The sequence below is a fragment of the Notothenia rossii genome (genome assembly GCF_949606895.1).
Source record: "Notothenia rossii genome assembly, chromosome: 3".
NCBI lineage: Eukaryota > Metazoa > Chordata > Actinopteri > Perciformes > Nototheniidae > Notothenia > Notothenia rossii.
The window spans coordinates 86,057,862-86,078,042 of record NC_136901.1 but is presented as its reverse complement, the minus strand read 5'-3'; the positions used below and the strand labels follow the sequence as shown (position 1 = coordinate 86,078,042).

Genomic DNA, 20,181 nt, shown 5'->3' with positions numbered 1-20,181 from the left:
CTTTTTTTTTTTTTAACAAGTATCACAAAGTCCAGAAGGTGTTTTCTGGTGCAAGGCAAACAGCAGCTCCATTGGGTCAAACAGAGGCAGGGCCGGATGATCAATCTATCCTCACGAGTGATTGGATGAGCTGAGGCTTTATAAATCTGGACTTCATTGACAACAATTGTAGAAACTATTAGTCAAGGAAGAAGAACACATCTTTGCAGCAACTGATTTGGACAAGTCATGAGTGGATGTCCGTACTTTGAGAAGAGGCATTTGTACGTTGTAACTATCATCACTACTAAAAATAACGCTCTAAAGGATTTCTTATCGATAAAATGCACGCTTCTTTACTGATCCTGCAGGTGGGAAAAACAAGTAACAAACGCTTTTCTCTTTGCACTGCAGGTTATTCAAAAACAAGCCTCCAACAGCGGAGGAAGAAGAGGATGCCTCTCAGGCTGGGGTTAACAAGGCCAGCAAAGGAGGAATCATCTACGGAGAGTACCTGCAGGTATAGGAAACATTACCTATTAGACGCCACACTCTTTGTGTTTGTCTTTTAAAAGATACTGGAATTGGATTTGTTTTCAAATTGTTTTGCTTTTAAGTTAAGTGTTTATTTCCCACTCTCAGCTCGACAAAATAGTCTCGGCCCAGGTGTTGCAGAGTGAGTTGAAGGGCAATAAGATCCATGATGAGCACCTCTTCATTGTCACCCATCAAGGTAAAACAACAAGTGATAAAAAAGCCTATTTTCTACTGTTTCACATCAAGAAAATAGTTGCGTTTAATTGTATTTAGCCTTTTTTGGTTGGGATAATTTCATGTATTTATAATGAGGTTTTAAATCACTAGAGTAAAAATAAAGAAGACAATATTTAAATCTTAAGTTTGTAATGAGAGAAAATGCCCACTAAATACATTTGGATGTATTTGAAGAAGCAGTTTGTGTGTATAAGGTTGAATTTATGAGAATCTTTTTTTTAATTGAATGTGTGTTGTGTAATTCTCCCTGACTGCGTACTTCTCTGTTTACCCTGCTATTTGAATTTTTAAATGTTTATGACGCTTAACACTTTTGTCTTTTATTCCAGCCTATGAACTGTGGTTCAAACAGATTTTGTGGGAGCTGGATTCAGTGCGACACATCTTTACCACTGGATGTGTAAGTCACATTTATTTCTAAAAATAATTTGACAAATGTAATGTGGTTGGGTTCTTGTTTATAGAAAAAGAGGTAAATTAGCATGAATCAAAAACATGTTGTGCTTAACTCAGATATTTGATATGTTAGCTGTCAGTGTTGAAGAATGCTCAAAAGTGCTTGCTCAAAACGTGAAATCATGTAAAGTAGAACAATCAATCTCTCAGGGGAGAAAGCTGTGTCAGTCAGATCTCCTCTGAAGTCACATTAAATAGGAACCATTTTGTTTTATTCAGTCATTCTGGTTTGGTTAAATCAGGGGGGAAAAAGGATTGTTGTGCATCACCCAGGCTGATGTCCTAGATTACAATAAGAGCAACAGTTTTTGAAATTTTTCTCTGGGGGAGACACATCTTATTGATTTTTTTCCTGTGTCATGATGTGTGCTTGCAAGGTTTACCACCATTACTAAAGTCAGTATTTCCTTCAACATGTGACCAATGCTGCAGGTCAGAGATGAACGCAACATGCTCAAAGTCAACAATCGCATCCACAGGATTGTGATGATCTTCAAACTGTTGGTCGACCAGTTTTCAGTTTTGGAGACAATGACAGCTTTGGACTTCTTTGACTTTAGGTAAGCTTATAAATAACTTCTGTGCCTTTTCTACTTAAGCTCTTAAACATGTATAATATGAACTACTTCATGATACACTCCGTCTGTGTTGTTTGCTTACTTGTGCATTTGCGTCTGTCCCCAGGGAATACCTGGCTCCAGCCTCTGGATTCCAAAGCCTCCAGTTTCGGATCTTGGAAAACAAAATCGGGGTCCCGGACAACCTGAGGGTCCCATACAACAGACGCCATTACAGGGACAACTTCAAGGGTCATGAGAGTGAGATGCTGCTCGCCACTGAACAGGAGCCAACACTCCTAAAACTGGTGGAGGTACGTCTCACAACCACAAAACACGAGTGAAGTGACGGTCGCGAACGATCCGATACTTTTGAACGGCTCTTTGGAACAAACGAAGGGAACCGAGTTGTACTTGGTGAGAGCCGTTCTTCTTATCGTTGGTTCACTGCCTGCCATACTTCCACTCGCCTTTACGGGAACCTGCTTTCCTGAATGCACATGAGCTGTAGATGATGATGGCGTAACGCATGCTGCTTGAGTCTAGTTCGGCTGCCTAAGAGATGTATGAAGTTATACATTTTCTGTGAGTAAAAGAAGATTTCTGGCAATACAGTCAATTATTATCCTGGTGATTATTTTGCAGATGAACCTATTTCAGTCAGACAACTCACGTGTTTCTTTAACATGTTTATTAGAAGCAGCATATAGTTGAGTTTGGCGACTATAGGCTTGGGCATCATCACTCCACAGATATACATAGCACGATGAGTGATGATCAATTAACTAATCCCCGAGCCTACAGGTGGAAGCTGGGGTGGTGGTGGGGCAGGCGAGCAGCAGCGACGTGGAAGTAGCTGCAGCAATAGCAGCAGCAAGCAAAGCATAGAGAGATATCTGGCAGGTTAAATAGAGCGGAATATTAAGGAGACTCTGCTTGGTTGGTTGTAGAGTGGCAAGGGGCGTTACGTATGAATGCAGCATAAGTGCTCGAGTCGACTGCCTGAACTAGCTCGCAGGCTTCGCCCCATTAACCCCTCGCCATTAAAAAGAAACGACTCTTTTGAACGGCTCTCGGAAAGGAGCCATAAGATTCGGCTCCGTTCAAAGAGCCGTAATTCCCATCACTACAAAACACCTGTTCGTTCAGCAGAGTTGTATTGTAGTCAAGAGTTATAATCAGAATACAAATCTAAATACTTCATTAGTCCCAGGAAAAAATGGGTTATGCGACAGACAATACAAATCTTTAAATTAAAGTATATGTCCAAAATAAATTAATACATATAATTAAAATATTGATATACACATGTGAAGTTAAAGTAAAAAACAATGTGCATATTGTGCTAAAATATAAGATTGCAATTCAAAAAATTAGGTGGTATTTTAGTATAAGATATGAATGCTGAATTGAATAGGTTAAAAGGATTTGGCATTATTTAAACTGAACTACATTTTTTTCTGTAACACTGCATGAGCCAATGTGCTAAAGACCAGGATATAGGATATTAATGTGATAAAAACCTTGGCTGTTCTTCTCAGGAGTGGCTGGAGAGAACTCCTGGCTTGGAGGTGGATGGATTCAATTTCTGGGAAAGGTTTGAAATCAATATCTTTGATGGGCTGAACAAGGAGAAGGAAAAAATCGAGGTAAGGGATGATTCCAGTTTGCAGGACAAACTCTCTTTGCTCCACGAGTCATTCAAAGATGACCGACAGGGACTGTGTCTTTCTTTTGTTTTAAGGCAATGGAAGTTTCTGAGGACAAGGAGGAAATGATGCTTGAGCTGATCAAACAGAAAGAGCTGTTCACTTCTCTGTTTGATGAAAAGCGACACGACCATCTGCTTAGCAAAGGTGAGCACTTGTGACTTCATTGATGTGACCTATTAATAACGTCATGTTTTTTGTCATTGCTTTACAAATCTGTGTATAGTTATTTAAACTTGTATGAATGCTAAATCGTTTTTGTGTGACGTTTATAAGGTTCTATCTCACAAAACTGCATAAAGACAAGGACATTTGCTGAAAAAGTATCTTTTTGTATTTGCTGACAAGGTGAGAGGCGGCTGTCTTACAAGGCTCTCCAAGGCGCCCTAATGATCTACTTTTACAGGTATTTGTTTTTTTACAGCAATTCCTTCACCTTGTATTAGGTAGTGAAGCAATTCCACACGACTCTTAGGAGTACCCAAGAGTTAACAATATGTCATGTGTGGTTGTAATTAATGGAAAACTGTTTGGTCAAATAAGTTAACTGCACGAAGGGTAGTGAGCAGGTCATACTAACTCTAGGTGTACTTACTCTAGGTGCCACTTGATGTCTGTAAAAGGTATTGTACATACTGTAAATAAAATCGAGCAAACAGTACAAATCTTCCGTTTTCTTTCTCTCAGGGAAGAGCCGAGGTTTCAGGTTCCCTTCCAGCTGCTCACGTCCCTCATGGACATTGACACCCTCATGACAAAATGGAGATGTGAGTTACTGTTGCATCCTTGTCAGCACAAACTCACAAGTGAACGAAAACAGTACAAATGGGAAGGGAAAAAAAAAAGCAGACACCACCTAGAAATAAACAATGTGTTCAAATATTGCCCTCGGGCAGAGTTTGAATAAGAGGAGGTTTACAGAGCAGTATTAGGTCAGGACCTCAGAGGCAGACATCTATCAAATCATCTCCTCCTGCTTATCAGCCCCACATTTCCCAAGAAATACATTTTTTCCCCAGCTGTCTCACTTATGTCTAAACAATTTGCAGCTCAAATGAAACATGCAGACCCGGAACATAGCTCATATCACAGCGGATATTTCTGTCTTGTGTTTACAGACAATCATGTTTGCATGGTGCATCGCATGATTGGCAGCAAAGCCGGCACAGGGGGCTCGTCTGGATACCACTACCTCAGATCCACTGTCAGGTATGCTATTACACTTCCTCCTACAGATTGAACACTTTCACACTTCAGAGTTCATTTAGGTAAGGGCAGGATACTGCTACTATGTGCTTATCTTAATTAACCTGTCATACGGCCACTTCTTCCTGACATGCACAAACTATACTTAAAGTTAATTTCATAGGAGCCACGTCAAGTTCCCTATCCATTCAATGTTGGCAGCGATTTCATTCAGCGTTTGTCCTTCAGAAAGTACAATTTGTAACAGATGCACAGTTATATTGTGAGTACATGAGTTTCATATTGAGTACTTTTTCCCCCCCCTTCAGTGACCGCTACAAAGTGTTTGTGGATCTGTTCAATCTGGCAACGTTCCTGGTGCCTCGCCACTGGGTGCCCAAGCTAAATCCCAACATCCACAAGTTCCTCTACATGGCCGAATGCTGCGACAGCTCCTACTGCAGCAGTGAAGACTCAGACTAAGAGGCGCCAGAGCCTTTTTTTCACTCTAACTGGCTTTCAAACAGGAGATCCCAGCTGGAACATTTTAGTGACAGGTGAACAGGGGGGCCGTCAAAGCGTGCAAAGAGATCAGCGTGATGTACCTCAAAAAGCCGATACGCTGAAAAAAAGGTTGTGTTTTCACCCAAAAACATGTGCTGTTTTGGTTCGAAACACGCACAATTAACAAAAATACATGGCATTTTTGGAGCATCTTAATTGCATTTTTTTAAGGTAAACATGGCACATAGAGGGATCGTGTCAGATGGTTGACAATCTAAACCACCATAATGTCTATTAGGGAGAAACATTTGATGAGTTGTATGTTTACTATCTAGGAAGTGATGAGATTGGGACATGTAAATATGGAAAATAACTAAATGTGTTCATTTGAATGGTTAAGCATGGTGAGAAATGTCTATTTATCTAAGGGAGCCACTAAAAGCCCACCACATGTGCTTTGTTAACAGAGAACAGCAGATTTCTAGTTCATTAGTTAAATCAAGCTGAGGTTCATACGGCAGAGACTTGTGACGCAGTGTCTGACCCTGAATAATTAAAATGGCCAAATGAGACTATTTTAGTCCAATGTCTAATCTTGACCGGTGACACAGTACAGCAGATGGCTCCTTGATAAAATGTGTTTAGATGTGTTTTTCAATACAATTATGTAAATCCATTGTGACTGACCTGAAAGCAAATGGATCAGTGAGAGCAGTGATCAAACTCTGGTTCAACAAACCCCTGGTGTTTCCTGTGAGCACGGGGAAAGTGTCAGACAGGAAGCCAATTCAGACTACTAGGATGTTTTAGGGCAGATACAATCATTATAAAGCTGCGTACAAAATGTCAATATCACCACCTATAAGACAATTTGCAGAGCATAAATAATGAACTGTAGAATGTGTACATAATGTTAATAGTGTAGTTGTGTAATAATGTGTTTTGTATAGTATGCTATTTCATTAATTTAATTGCGTATTTATGCAAGGATTGATCTCTGTATACATCGACTGTTAGCCACATCACTGTGTAAAACGTGTATCTACCTTATGTATTTAATAAGATGCATTTTTGTATACTTATTATTATAGATGTGCAGTGTGTTTGTTGTGCATGAATGATTACAAATGTATCTGCATAAAGTGATTTATTTTGTTTAAGAAATGTAACATGGTGATATATTAATAAAAAACATTATTTAAAGTGACACTTGAAGGGAAAAAGATGATTGTATTTATTTTGGCATAAGAAAAGACACACAAGCAGTCTCTCTCTCTCACACACACACACACACACACACACACACACACACACACACACACACACACACACACACACACACACACACACACACACACACACACACACACACACACACACACACACACACACACACACACACACACACACACACACACACACACACACACACACACACACACACACACACACACACACACACACACACACACACACACACACACACACTTATCACAGGAAAACTGCTGCCACAGAATCTGCAATACCTGGGAAGACAGAAGGATGGGGTATTAATCCCTGAGGGGGGGGGGGGGGGAGTTGTCACAGCAACACACAGATAGAGACCAAACTAAAAGAAGATATAAACTGGAAATGACAGGAGTCAAAGATAATACCTACCACAAACGTTTCCACCAATTTTTATATACACATAACCCTCGTTCCCCCATGCGGTTCCCCAGGAGTTTTGTACAATCCAGTGTGGAACATCCCCTTGGACAGACAACATGCATTTCAAGATTGAATTATTTACAGAGAAAGTAGCACTCGGGGTGTGTGTGTGTGTGTGTGTGTGTGTGTGTGTGTGTGTGTGTGTGTGTGTGTGTGTGTGTGTGTGTGTGTGTGTGTGTGGCAACCACTTTAGACTGTTACATAATCACCCCATATCCTTGTGTAATGCCCACAAAACACAAGTATGTGTGTGTGAAATAATTCATGTTAGGGATTATACAATACTGATGTGTGTGAACTATGTCAAGAATGAAAGAGAGAGGTAGCTTTGATAATGTTCTGCTGATACCTTGTATCTTCAAAATGGAACTTTTAGAAACGTTCTGATCTTGGGACACAGTTAAGGGGTACCTATCTGATTAATCAGAACGTGTATACTGAGAAGTCTAACGCAATATGAAGAAGTGCACACAAGAGTTCATGTTTGCCAACCCAGCTACTCATTGATCAACTTGGCCCAAATTGTACCGAAGGGGCAAATACTAAAGGTGAAATCATTTCAAATCCACACACTGTAAATACGGCTTGAATGTCAAAGTTTGACAACCTGCTTTCAATTCCTATTGGCTCTTAAAGTTACATAAATATGTCACCATTTGCTTTACATAATGACATCTTCACAAAGCAGTTCTACTTATTTCCAGTGTATTTTAGAATTGTGTGCTGATGCCTTCTACCAAAGTACAAAGTAAGAGTGAGGCAGTCCCTAAATTAACAAAATAAAGCTTAATTTGAAGTGGAAACATGCACTTGATATAATAAATGTATCATTTAGGACCTGTGTAATAAACTAAACAGCTGCTTGCTAAATATTCTCATCTTGTTATAGGATTTAATCAGGGAGGATGAGAGAGTCTACTCTGGAGCCGCAATATATTATTAAGAGCAACATATTTTTACCTAAAAAACCTTGCCTAGTGCAGATTTAAATTACCTTCTCAGGCCCTGGGGATTGCAAAAAAAAAACTCCATGACCTAAAAGTGTGAATCCAGCTCCAGTAAAATACAACACCCTGGCTCTCTTTCTTGAATAACAATGAATTTCTCATGCCAGTGCAGTGACAGATTGTACCAATAGTGTTGTATCCAACCAGCAGGACAGCATGGTTAGAGTGCTGGCTGGAGCAGTGGTGTTGGATGACTCCACCCAGGTAGTCCTGCCAACTGACAGCATCCACGACCACAGCCAAGGGCCCCCGCTCCACCAGCTGACCCATCATCGCCTCCTCCTGACCACTGAGGAGGAGTAATGGAAAACGTTTACTCTGGGGGCGGAAGACTGGCCCTGGGATTACACTTGCTTGTGTCATCGTCATATCATGAACCATACTGTTGAGTCAGAATTGATCAGGATACTGTATGGAGGTTATTACTTTACATTTACATTTAGAGCTGACTCTTTTATCCAAAGCGTCTTAGAATAAGTGCCAAAACCATAAAGATTCAAACCACGGAACAACAAAGAAAGAGCACATATATTCACTTCAAGCTATGCATACCGTGCTGGTGAATTCATATCAAGGCTTACATTTATTTATTTGTATTTAATTGCAGGACAGTTTTTCCAGTTTTACTTATATTTAACAGGGTCTATTTTTTCTTCAATTTTCTCAGGATCAGCATCTAACCTCTCTCCCATTATTATTCATAACATTTTTTATTTTGCTCATTATCTCTGTTGCACATATGCAGGCACACTCTGACGCCCCATCTTGTCATTCCAGCAGATGATTCCCACCAGGGATATCTGCCATGCCCTCCTCTGCCAGGTCCATGACATGAGGGGCATGAAGTCTAGGTCTGTGCCAACACTGTAATGAACTAGAAGGGCACCTGGAGAGTCTCCGCCAAGGCCATTTCCCAAATGAAATATAAAGTGTGTGTCCGCCCTATGATGTGAATCTGCTGCAATGTTTAAATGGGTTTGTCCTTGGGCAATGCTACAGTCTGCTAACTAGTTTCATAACAATCAAGCCAGTAATCTTTTGGTGATTCTGGTGACAAACTGGAAAGCTGAATATATAACCTTCTTGGAGCAGTAATAACAAAGCTATTATACACTTATATTTCTGGGGAGGTTGAAACTTTATGATCCTGTTTTTCTTTTGCTGTGCAGCAGTAAAGCTCTGGCTTATGAGCCCCCTAACTAGAAGATTAAGACACCGCCATGACCCCTGAGTCTCGATGCACTCAATGACCCAGCACTCTTTCTGAAGAAGAGGACAGGTCAAAAGCACACTTTCATAAGGGAAAAAGATCATTCTTAAAATAAAGAGGTCTTTTAGTAGAAGCATGACATTAACTCGGTTTGAAAACAAGTGTATCTTCCTTTGCCCTGCTTTTAGGTTCTGTCTTAGAAACATTAAAAATGTATCACCTCTCCAAATCTTTGAAATGAAAAGCTACATCCAACAGTATGTATGTAAGGATATGAATGAATTAAAAAAGAATGATTTATAAAGTTGGCAAATGTTACAGCCTTGAAAACTCTGTTTAATACAAATTCAAACTTGAATCCACTTTGACAGAGGACTCTGACTCTTTCATCATGGAAATAGAACCGGATAACACGCACTGTAGATGAATGAGAATGAGTCACGATCCTGTTCAATATTAAATAAAGAACATCTGATTTACTCAAGGTAACTCTGGTGTAGTCATTATGGCCAGTTGAGCACCTTTGTGCTACTGAGTACTGCACGCCTGTGTTGACGCAGTAAACATTATGGTCTGTAATCGCGCACGACCAACCCCCCTCCCCTCCCCTCCCCTCCCCTCTGTCCTTGGTACTTCAAAAAATTAAAAATCAATGTGATTTTTTTTCTGAAAAGCGCTTTTGATTTGTAGCCTTGATAGCTTGTTGATGACTTGGAGAGTCTTTTACCTGAAGTCATGTGCAGTGAAGTTCTTCACAGAAACACCGCCATGTGACTGAGAGAAGAAATGGCAGATGCCTGTCTCGGCCTTGTAGGGATACTCTGACTGAGGCACCAACTTCACTCGGGTCTAGAAAGAAAGTGTATCTCAGTGAGTGTGTATCAGAATGCAAAGTATCCATTTATCTTGTTTGTGGAAAGATCCAGGCAGTTTTCTAATTTATGTCTGACTAGAGACAGCAATCTTATTTTGCGTACTGCCTCTACATATCTCTCTAATTAAAATACATGACAGTATTACCTGATTTTTTCTCAAGCTAAATGGAAATACCTTCCCGCAGGTTTGCATTTCTATGAATTCACTTTTATCTTGTCTATGTGAAGTATTGCAGGATTTTCTTCCTAGCTTTGTACTGACTGTACTGTAAACGACTTTTGAAGCAACCGGTTGAATCCATGAATATATGTTTAAGGTCTTTGATGATTGAAAAATATCAACATACCTGCTTCAACCAATCCAGGGCCTGATATGTGGATCCTCCATTGCATCCTTTATTTCTGAAGGAGCAGTCGAGAACCTGCTGCACACTGAGCTGCTGCAGCTGAGAGCCTCCTATGGCGTGGACCGATTGTACGGCACCGACCACACTGAAGGCCCAACAACTCCCACACTGCAGAGGGACGTTTAAAGGAATGAGGAACTACAACTAAAAGGAAGTTTAAGGAACGACACTCCAAAGATTCATCATATCTTATTATCCCCATACAAATGTCATTTTGCTTCCGTTAACAGAGATGTCGGTGTCTCTCTGTGTCTTGGTTAGTGTCTATCACTGACTCATTTAGGAAGATTTGTTCCCAATTATAACAGTAAATGAGATTGCATTCGGAATCAAATAGAGACAGGCTTCTACAGTGAGTGTGATGAGGTTAGAAGACGTGTGAGTTGGTTTTCTGCTGCCCTCTACTGGCAGAAACAGCTCAGGTGTTCACATATTTGATGGCAAAAGTTGCCCTAATACTACAGGTTGAATGCAGATTACACTGCTTTCCACAATCCACTTATGGTATAGAGAAGAAATACAGTGTTTCATTGTGTAAGGGACTGCATATTTCCCTGTATTACATTTGCCAGGCAATCTCATTTTCTAAAGCGCATCAAACTCTGCTCAGTTCAGCATAAATGCCCCTAAATGTGATGAAAACCTGAGCTCTCGGTGTAAAAATCCAATATCGTGTTGCTCACTATGGTTCCATGGCTTTAAAATCAATACTGAAACCAAAATCAGTCAATATTGCTTGGAGATAAGTATGCGCCAAGTATACAAAATAGTAGGGGCCCACTGCGCTCTCCTTGAAAGCGATGAATTGCACTTGAGTCATAAAAGTGGAATCAAGATAAGGGGAAAGTGAATTTAGGAAAACAATTTGTGGGATGTTAGCGGCTTGATATGTTGTGTGTTTGTGCGTGGTGGTACTGCATTTTATTTTCTGTCTGTCAATATATGTGTGGTAGAAACTCATCTCAGGCATTTTTTAATAGACCAGAGAACCAGAGCAAATAAATAGAAAGTCTGCACAGAAAAAGTGCAGCAGAGCAGATTGTTAGCGGAGTTTGGTCATGTACTGTACACACTCTCCCTGGAGGGATACGCCTTACCTGGATTCAAGAGAACTAAATATATTATGGTGTAGGAGGTTTGCTCTATGGGGTATGTCTTTCCCTCAGGGCAACGGTCTCACGGTGAAAATATCATACCCGCCGGCAAGTTGACTGACTGAAGAGATAAAGGACAAAAAGAGCACAACGTGTGACCCTTCACTGAGGACACGCAACAGCTCCATCTTTATAATAGTCACATCTAAGTGCCTAGTTTGTCCTTTGACCGATATTAAAGCGCCTTCCACTCAAATATGTAGTTTGCTTAGTGGTACTCAATGTTTGTCCTTCACTGCTCAGAAGTATGTCCGTCACTGCTCCGAAGTATGTCCTTGCTCACTTTGATAGTAAAAATGTTATTTCAATGCATCTTGGGAATGCATTTTTGTGCTAACTTCGAATCTTTCAGGTGTCCACGTCCAAGATGGTCTTATTTCACAACGATGTTGAAAGCCGTTCATACTGTGTGATGTGAAGAATTGAACTCACTTGTTTCACGTTGTTTAATTGATATTTGTGTTAATAAGTGTCGCTTATTAGTTTGGAAGTAACCCAACGGTGTCTCTGTAGCTACACTAGCCTCCTAGTATCCAGTATATCTATCATCTTTCTGTGTAAACCTTACTGCTTCTTGGTTCTGGACCGGGGCCACCACCGCTTTGTCCCTCCAGTCAAATTTGGCAGGGAGTCCTTCTGTCTTCAGTCCAGAGAAGAGAGGCGCTCTGTCAGCATGTGCTCGCAGGAAGAGATCTGTGGATAACAGATACAGGTCAAAGTCTATCCTGGATAACATATAAACAATGACTGTGCAGATTCAGCCAAGTCGTCCACAAGGGTGAGATGCTCAGTAATCCAAATCCTCAGGATAGATACAAAATAACCAAATACATTTCATTTTTTGATATGTGACAACACTTCAGCCTACCTCTGAATTCCTTCTGAGAAAAGTCGGAGAACCGGTTAATGCCATATTCTGCAGACTGTGGTACTGTGGAGAATGAGTTCAGGTATGCATGACGCTTTGTTGAGTTCTGCAATAACACACATGACAGATTAAGGGTGAGTAAATTAACTGAAGGATCATAACAATCAAGGTAACTCGATAATAATTGTATTTTTTTGTTCTATTCTTGATAACACAACATGAGTGAGTCTGAAATAAATCCCACAAGCTATTTACATCTAAGTATCTAATCACTAACATTTATTCAAGTATTGTCATTTTATTTTCCTTCAGTATTTTCATTTCCAACTATGTAACATTTGAACAACAGTGGCCACGAATGTCCTTGAGTCATAAAGCTAATGAACTGACTCAGGAATGTCTCTTAGACACGAATAACTTAATATTACCCACAATAGCAACCATAAACTGTCATACCAGACAGACAGTAACGTTTTGAATTATGCAAGGGTGTTTTACTGCTTATTAATTTACACTTGTATTTGTTACTTTTTTTGTTTTTCAGTATGTAAATGCATTTTTCAATTGCAGGACGTTTAGGTATTGCCTCTCAATGCTTGTAATAACATGGCTCTTTGCATATTAATCTACAATCAAAACACCATTTGTAAATATTTCAGATAATTGATTGGACACAAAAACACATTAAATACAATTCCTTAATTTAGTGGGTGTGCCTGTAGTGACGTGTGCAGCAGTTTGTTTAAAGACGACAGTTGAAGCGTGTGTATGGTGATGAGAAACACGAGTTTCTCATTGCTGTACCTCTGTGTTTCCCTTTGGTTCTTATCGCTTACCTGGACATTAAGATGACGACTTTTAAACTCCTCGCGGTTGACTTTATAAAAGCTGTGAAACTTCTCTGTGAACGAGTCGAAATCTTCTGCAGAGACATTAAATGTATTCTCCGTTTCACCCGAGCTCACACACAGCGGAAAGAGGAGAGTGGAAACGGTCACTACTACAAACAGATATGGATGTCCGCCCCTCATTTGAACAAGAAATATCGGTTGAAAACATTGAGGGTTTCAAACAGGTTTCAAAGGGAAGTAAACACAAAAGTGATGTTGACGGAAACAGTGAGGTAAAGCTACAGCGCATGCGCAGCGATCGATAGGCGCTTAAACAGAAAGTAAACACCAGTCAAAGGAAGGAGGCACTCAAATAATTTAATAGTGTTCAAATAAATACATACATTAATACATAATACAATGAGATGATACCAGGTATCCAATTGGAGATCTGTAAACGACTTTTTTTTACTTTAGTTATCAAAAATATATATTTAAAAAAGGCGTATAACATTATGCAGAAATTAGGCCCTCATTATCTGACTAATGCCACATGGTGTTTTAGTTTCAGAATAATGTTGAAAATAATTTATAAATTTGCAGTCTAAATTTATTTAATCTATTTTTATCTCATGTATCTATTATTACTTACTATCATGAGTATAAAGATATGCAAACATCATTTTAATTATTGTTTTGTCCAATTTGTCCTGATTTCTTAGAATTTTACAATTTGAAATGACTGTGGATATGTTAAAACAATGTAATCCAGAATTGAATAACCATAATGAGTTCAAATGTATGCACAAAAACGATCACTCTTACTTCAGGAACAGGTACCACAGTGAGTAAAATTGAATGTGTATAACTTGTGAACACACACACTGTACACTTAAAAAAAAAAAAAGAAGCCCTGCAGCTGCTACTGTGCCTGAGAGCAACTACTGCAGTCTGTACCAGGCAACCAGTCAGTTCCCTGGGAGAAAGGTAGTCTACTCTTGTGCTTTTTACAGTGGCATCTGATCCTGCATACTCATAACCAAAGCGCCTCTGTTGCGTGTCGAAGGAAATGTCAGTACCAACAGAGGAACTTGTAAACAACTCCTTCGCGGCCCGGTTGTCCAATGTTTACCTCAGCATCTTGGCACTGTTCTGCTTTAAGCTCTTCATTAAGGTGTCTCTTAACTTGCTGACATACTTCTACATTGTCCGTGGGAACCGTAAAGAGGCTGCCAGGATATCAGCTGAGTTCTATGAATATGGACGACACAGTGAGTACTCCAACAACCTTAAGGGGTTGTTTAAGCATGCATATCTGTGTATACAATACAACTGTGTTTACATTGTACACCAAGCAACATACTGGACCTTAGATCAATGGTAGAATTTAACATTGTTTCCTTTAATATCAATATACTATAATCTTAGCTGACACATTGCCACACAAATCCACACACACACACACACACACACACACACACACACACACTCTCACACACACACACACACACACACACACACACACACACACACACACACACACACACACACACACACACACACACACACACACACACACAGTTTCCATGTTTTCAAATGAGATATGAAGGCTGCATTGCTAATCCAATGAGTATAAGAGCCATTAATTACATTCACATTAATACAAACTGTAGATATGGACGAAAGCCTACTTTTCTTTCATCAGCTTAATAGCTACTTATGAATCCTGAGCAGTACATTCAATATTAAACGGAGACACTGTTGGCTGGCAGCACTTTTTCCCTAATGTATTAATAGAACATAGTCATGATACCCCCCCCACCCCCATCCTGCCCTAGTTTCCATTCCCAGCTATGCAGTGCAACCCTTTCGACTCAGACAGCAACCAAAACAACACTCCACACTCTCAGAGACAGACACTTCCAAGGCACATTTTGAAGGGAGAAGGACACAACGACAACATAATCTTTATCTATCACACAAGACGATGTTTAATTTAAAGTGGACCTACTCCATGGAATACTAATTAGCTTAGCTTAGGGTGTTAGTCACGGTTCTGTAGATATGGTCTTCCTTATTATAAGAAATCTGTTTGATGTCTTTAGCTGGGTCTTTTATACTGATATTTCAAATTAATGTCACTCAAGGAAAACAGAGCTCATGAATAAAAGAGCTTGAGTTTATTAGAGAACATTAAGCCGATCATTATCTATACATTATTACAATTGAGGAAGGTCGGTAATGTGGAGAAAGCATCGGCTGTTATTCTGGACAAAGGCTCAAGTGGGCTAATGAGATTTTTGTGTGCACAAATTACACCAAATGGCCACCGCCAATTTCTCATGTTTATATTAATGTCTTGTGTGATTGGAGTGTTAATGTGCTGAGTTTACTGCATTAGGAATATGAAAGGCTCATCAGTCACATAATTCATGCTGCCCCTTGCATTAACTCCTTGGAAATGAAGGGTACAATATGACGCTCATTAACATATAAAGATAATGGAGAATTAATACATTTAGATTTGGGGTTGGGATTTCATTACGCAGATCTAATTTCATTAAAATAACGTTTATAATATTATAATTTATTTGGAAAAAAACTGATTCAATAAGACAGAAATATCAGGGTAAGTAAAGCAAGATGTGGACATTAAATACAAATAGTTTGCACTGGCACATTATGTACATTTTGTATATCTATTATATTCATTTAACATAACAAAGCATAACCAAATCTGCAAGCGCCAAACTATAACATACTGTATGTACCATTTCTCGCTTTCATTATCACACCAGGGAAGCAAAGAATATGTGTGTGTGCAGTGCAATTAAGAGCTTCTGACTAATATGTACTTGTGCTGTTTCTAACCTATAATTATATTTTTGTTCTGCTGCAATTATTGTAAATTGCTCTGGATAAATGCATCAACAATAATGCACGTAAATGTACAGAAGTGAATTGTTATTCTCGCTGCAGTATCCTGGGTGGACCGCTCCCCCCTCCACGATGCTGCGAGTCAGGGCCGCCTCCTGGCTCTGAGGAATCTCATTTTACAGGTGAACAGAACAAAGTCCCCTGGGAGAGTTATGTGTCCGTCCGTCCCCCCTTGTACATGTGGGGGTGTGGTGTAACTGTCCCTTGTGCAATTAAATGTGAATCAGTGTCTTTGTAGACTCCTATTTTAGATGTTGAAGAAAAAAGGAGTTTGGATGAAAGTAAGGAGCATCTAGGGTTATCAGGGATACATGTAATTATGTAATTGGAACCTGAAAAACACAGATGTATCTATGAAATATGTCCATCTCTTTTTGTTCTCATCGCAAAATGTTGGCATTCCTAATCAAGTTACGGCTAAGAATACATCTCTCTTTTAAGTGGAACAACATTGTAGAACCATATCTACATGATTTTGTAAGATCACACTAGATTGATATTATGTGGCAATATTGGTTGCTCAGGTTGTTAGTTATAATAGGCAAGTCTCTGCAAAACTTGGTATGTAGACAGTCAACATCTGTATCATAAATACTAAATCTTGTATTAGGTGAAAAGCTGGTGGAAGCATTTAATTACCACGACTTTCCAATCCTAGAACATACATAGTTAAAACATGTTTTTATAGTTAATACATCACATAACTACCATAATAACAGTTTTACATAACAATACAGTAGCATCACTTGCTAATGGAATAACAGATACATGGGAGACGTGGAGAATGTCCTTTCCCACTCACAGACTGAGTAGTGAGCCATTTCAGCTACAAAGCCAACAATGCCTTGGTCTTAACTCAGACAAGCCCATGACAAAACATTGATATCATTACAGTATTCTGCATGGTAATTTATTTAGCCCTTCTATTGGCTCCGACCTTAATTAGCAAGCGTATTAATCTCCATTGTTCGAATGTGACTGTACAGCATAGTTTGTCAATTACTGTCAGCCATAACTGAGGAGGATGGGTCTGCATTGAGAAAAGAAGATAAGCTTTATAGATGTTCTTGTAATTCCTGGTGTTCATCAATAGAGGTTAACAAAGGTCAAGTATTGCTTAATGCTCCATGTGACAATACATTTCTGTTTCCCAGGGTCACAATGTGAATGCTCTGACTATAGACCATGTGACACCCCTTCACGAGGCCTGTGTTGGAGACCATGGCGCTTGTGCAAGAGCTCTTGTTGAAGCAGGGGCAAATGTAAGTCAAGCACTGTCCTTTAATGTAGCTATGCTTCACAGGTCAAATGTCATTTCTATGGCTGAGAAAATCTGAGGAGAAGTAGGCCCAACCAATGAGCAACGCTGCTCTTCTTCTACAGTCCCGGTAGAGCTATTAAGTTGTTGTTCCCCTTCAACTCTTCCCCCAGGCTGTTGCTATTAGTCAACTGGCGACGTTAAACAAGGTCTAAATATAACCATTTAAAAACATGTGTTTACAGGTCAATGCTTCTACAATTGATGGAGTCACACCGCTGTTCAATGCCTGTTCAGTGGGCAGTGTGGCATGCACTGAAATTCTTCTGCAAAATGGAGCAAAACCCCAGAACCTTATATACAATCCATCGCCAATCCACGAGGCTACAAGCAAAGGTTTGTTGCATTACATGTACGACAGAATGCATTAACTAATACAGTATATCGGGTCGTTTTTTTATTGACTTTTTAAATATAGTGTATATCTAAACAGTTGTTCTGCTGTCAGAAGTTCAGGTTTAAGGCAATACATTTACGCAATTAACTAATATTGGATTTATCTGTCGTACCAAAATACGATTAATTTCTACTCATCACAGCTTATCCTGACTTTCAACCTGCTTTGTGTCCTTTGCTGTGCTCTAAAGCACTTTGTCACAACCTGCACTGTGAAAAAAAGCTTTAGAATAAATCCCAACATGACCCGAGCAGACAGCTAGAATGATCTTGCATTGTCACTTACTGATTACTGTCCTCATGCTCCATTACTTCCAGGGCATTACGGCTGTGTTGAGGCTCTGGTGACTTGGGGGGCAGATGTGGACATGCACATTCCTCACCTGGGCACAGCGCTCTATACGGCCTGCGTCTGCCAAGAGCTGGAGTGTGCCAGGAAACTCCTGAGGGAAGGTCAGCTCGCAGCTCTCTGTGGATCTTTGCATATGCAGATGTCCTGTATGGAGATTCTCACACAAGCACATTTATCCTGCTCAAAAAGGAAATAAACACACGCATGTGCACTGGATTTTAAAAACCTCTATAAAAGCATTTAGACCATGAAACTCAAAAACAGCTTTTTGGTTGTAAGTTACAGAATGGAAATCATCAAGGCACCAGCGGGAAATGTTTTATTTGAATACAAAAAAAATTGTTTTGAGAAATTATACACTAATTTGTATTTATATTTTTCACTAATAGAAACATATTATACGTTGCAATATGAATAGAGAGAAGGCATTTCAGTCACATGCAGCCTACAGCTGACTTCTCACATTTTCAATGTATTTGCCTGCCAGTACTGATGGCTACCTTTGATTGAATACAAAAAAAAAGGCACATACATTCTCACAGGGCTGTTTGAAAGTAATGCTCTGGGACATGTTGGAATTGATAGGTAGAGGGCAACAGGGGAAAGCAGTTATATTACATAAGAATAGAAAATAATCACAAAAGTATTTCTGGGTTACAATGAACAACATATTTTGATTTTGAAACAGCGGGCGTGTTTGACGTTGAAGCTTTTCCATCTCAAATGTGTCTAGCATGGATAATCAAGTTGTCTTACACACAGGTGCAAGTGTACAGAAAGGCAAATACCTGGATTCCCCCTTACATGCAGCTGCAGAAAAAGACTGCACAGCTGTGGTGAAGCTGCTGCTGGAGTTTGGTGCAGACATTAATGCCAGGAACTCAGATTGTCAGAGGCCAGTAGACGTGGCTCCGCCCAGCAGTCTAACAGAGGGATTCCTACTGATATACGAAGGTACAATCACTCTTTTTTGTATACAACTACACACCTATGTTAACATATAGTTTGCCTATTTGTTTATTTTTATTTTTTTTATCTCGACGCATTACAATGCTGAAATGCCAACTTAAAAGGGCCATATTGTGTTCATTGTCAGGATTGTATTTGTATTCCGGCTTCTACTGTGACAATTGTAAAACGTTCAAAAAGTACTTTAGAGGGAGAGAAACTCCCTCTGGTGTGATCTTAGGGATTTCAGGCTTTGCAAACCATTTACATGCACACAAACCTATATAACACACTACAGGAAAGGGAAAACCCAGGATAGCATAATAGGGTTGATTATTTTCTTTCAGGATTCTTTTGGAATTGTTAGGACAATCTAATATAAATGCTTCATTGTCTCCTTTTGAATAGCTACGCCTCGACTGCTGGGCCAGATGTGTCGTCTGTGCATCAGGGACTGCGTGGGTTGTGACAGACTCCATCTTCTCTCCAACCTTCCCCTGCCTTATAGACTCAGGAACTACCTGCAGTACAAATGACAGGCAGTCAAAATGGGACTTGCTGAAAAGAGCCTTTGTCATTGAGTGCATATTCACTCTCCCTATACCTTTAATTTTAGCTAGCAGTTGATTGGTCACTGAGTATCTAGCAGTACCACGCTGTGTCGAGCTAGCCTGCATATGTGCTTGTGGAACTGGATCAATGTAAAGCAGGGGGTTAAACGAGTCCGTGGCTTAACCTTCTCTGGATATATTATGGTTAAAAGGTATTATTTCTCATGTAGGTCTGCCGTGAAGATGCCCTAATAGTTGCAATAGCTACCAGGGAGTGATGCACTTTTGAAACTTTACATGAATATGATGTCGGATAAAGACATAATGTATGTGAGTGAGTATTCATAGGTAGGCATTTGAGATATAATGCATTGCACACTACTAGAAGATTACAGATTCAGATTTCTGAAACCTGGTGCATTCCTAAATAAATTATGTATTTTAGTCTGTGTTG

The 20,181-nt window shown here is 39.7% G+C and overlaps 3 protein-coding genes across 6 annotated transcripts; 2 read left to right on the top strand and 1 right to left on the bottom strand.

The window, feature by feature from the left end:
• Positions 1 to 106: 106 nt before the first annotated feature.
• On the top strand, positions 107 to 6,371 carry tdo2a (tryptophan 2,3-dioxygenase a). Its single transcript, XM_079667629.1, has 12 exons — positions 107 to 263; positions 394 to 499; positions 622 to 712; positions 1,083 to 1,153; positions 1,642 to 1,769; positions 1,894 to 2,080; positions 3,308 to 3,415; positions 3,511 to 3,622; positions 3,824 to 3,881; positions 4,163 to 4,242; positions 4,594 to 4,684; positions 4,990 to 6,371. Exons 1-12 carry the CDS (start codon positions 229 to 231, stop codon positions 5,141 to 5,143), a joined length of 1,221 nt encoding a protein of 406 aa, XP_079523755.1. The 5' UTR covers positions 107 to 228; the 3' UTR covers positions 5,144 to 6,371.
• On the bottom strand, positions 6,297 to 13,434 carry ctso (cathepsin O). Of its 3 annotated transcripts, XM_079667631.1 has the most exons (8): positions 13,232 to 13,434; positions 12,396 to 12,501; positions 12,096 to 12,220; positions 10,314 to 10,481; positions 9,819 to 9,940; positions 8,007 to 8,170; positions 6,824 to 6,916; positions 6,297 to 6,690 (listed from the first exon to the last, which is right to left on the bottom strand). In XM_079667631.1, the coding sequence occupies exons 1-8, from the start codon at positions 13,424 to 13,426 to the stop codon at positions 6,656 to 6,658; spliced, it is 1,008 nt and encodes a 335-aa protein (XP_079523757.1). In that variant the 5' UTR covers positions 13,427 to 13,434; the 3' UTR covers positions 6,297 to 6,655. The 3 variants fall into 3 exon arrangements, with proteins under 3 accessions (XP_079523757.1, XP_079523758.1, XP_079523756.1); XM_079667632.1 differs by lacking the exon at positions 6,824 to 6,916; XM_079667630.1 differs by lacking the exons at positions 6,297 to 6,690; positions 6,824 to 6,916 and having other exon boundaries at positions 6,927 to 8,170.
• On the top strand, positions 12,342 to 20,171 carry asb5a (ankyrin repeat and SOCS box containing 5a; the record flags this gene model as incomplete). 2 transcript variants are annotated; one of them, XM_079667633.1, is made up of 8 exons in its annotated part: positions 12,342 to 12,477; positions 14,239 to 14,496; positions 16,205 to 16,284; positions 17,317 to 17,424; positions 17,666 to 17,816; positions 18,195 to 18,329; positions 18,991 to 19,182; positions 19,585 to 20,171. In XM_079667633.1, the coding sequence occupies 7 exons, from the start codon at positions 14,295 to 14,297 to the stop codon at positions 19,710 to 19,712; spliced, it is 996 nt and encodes a 331-aa protein (XP_079523759.1). In that variant the 3' UTR covers positions 19,713 to 20,171. The 2 variants fall into 2 exon arrangements, with proteins under 2 accessions (XP_079523759.1, XP_079523760.1); XM_079667634.1 differs by lacking the exon at positions 12,342 to 12,477 and having other exon boundaries at positions 14,295 to 14,496; positions 19,039 to 19,182.
• Between the last annotated feature and the right edge of the window lie 10 nt (positions 20,172 to 20,181).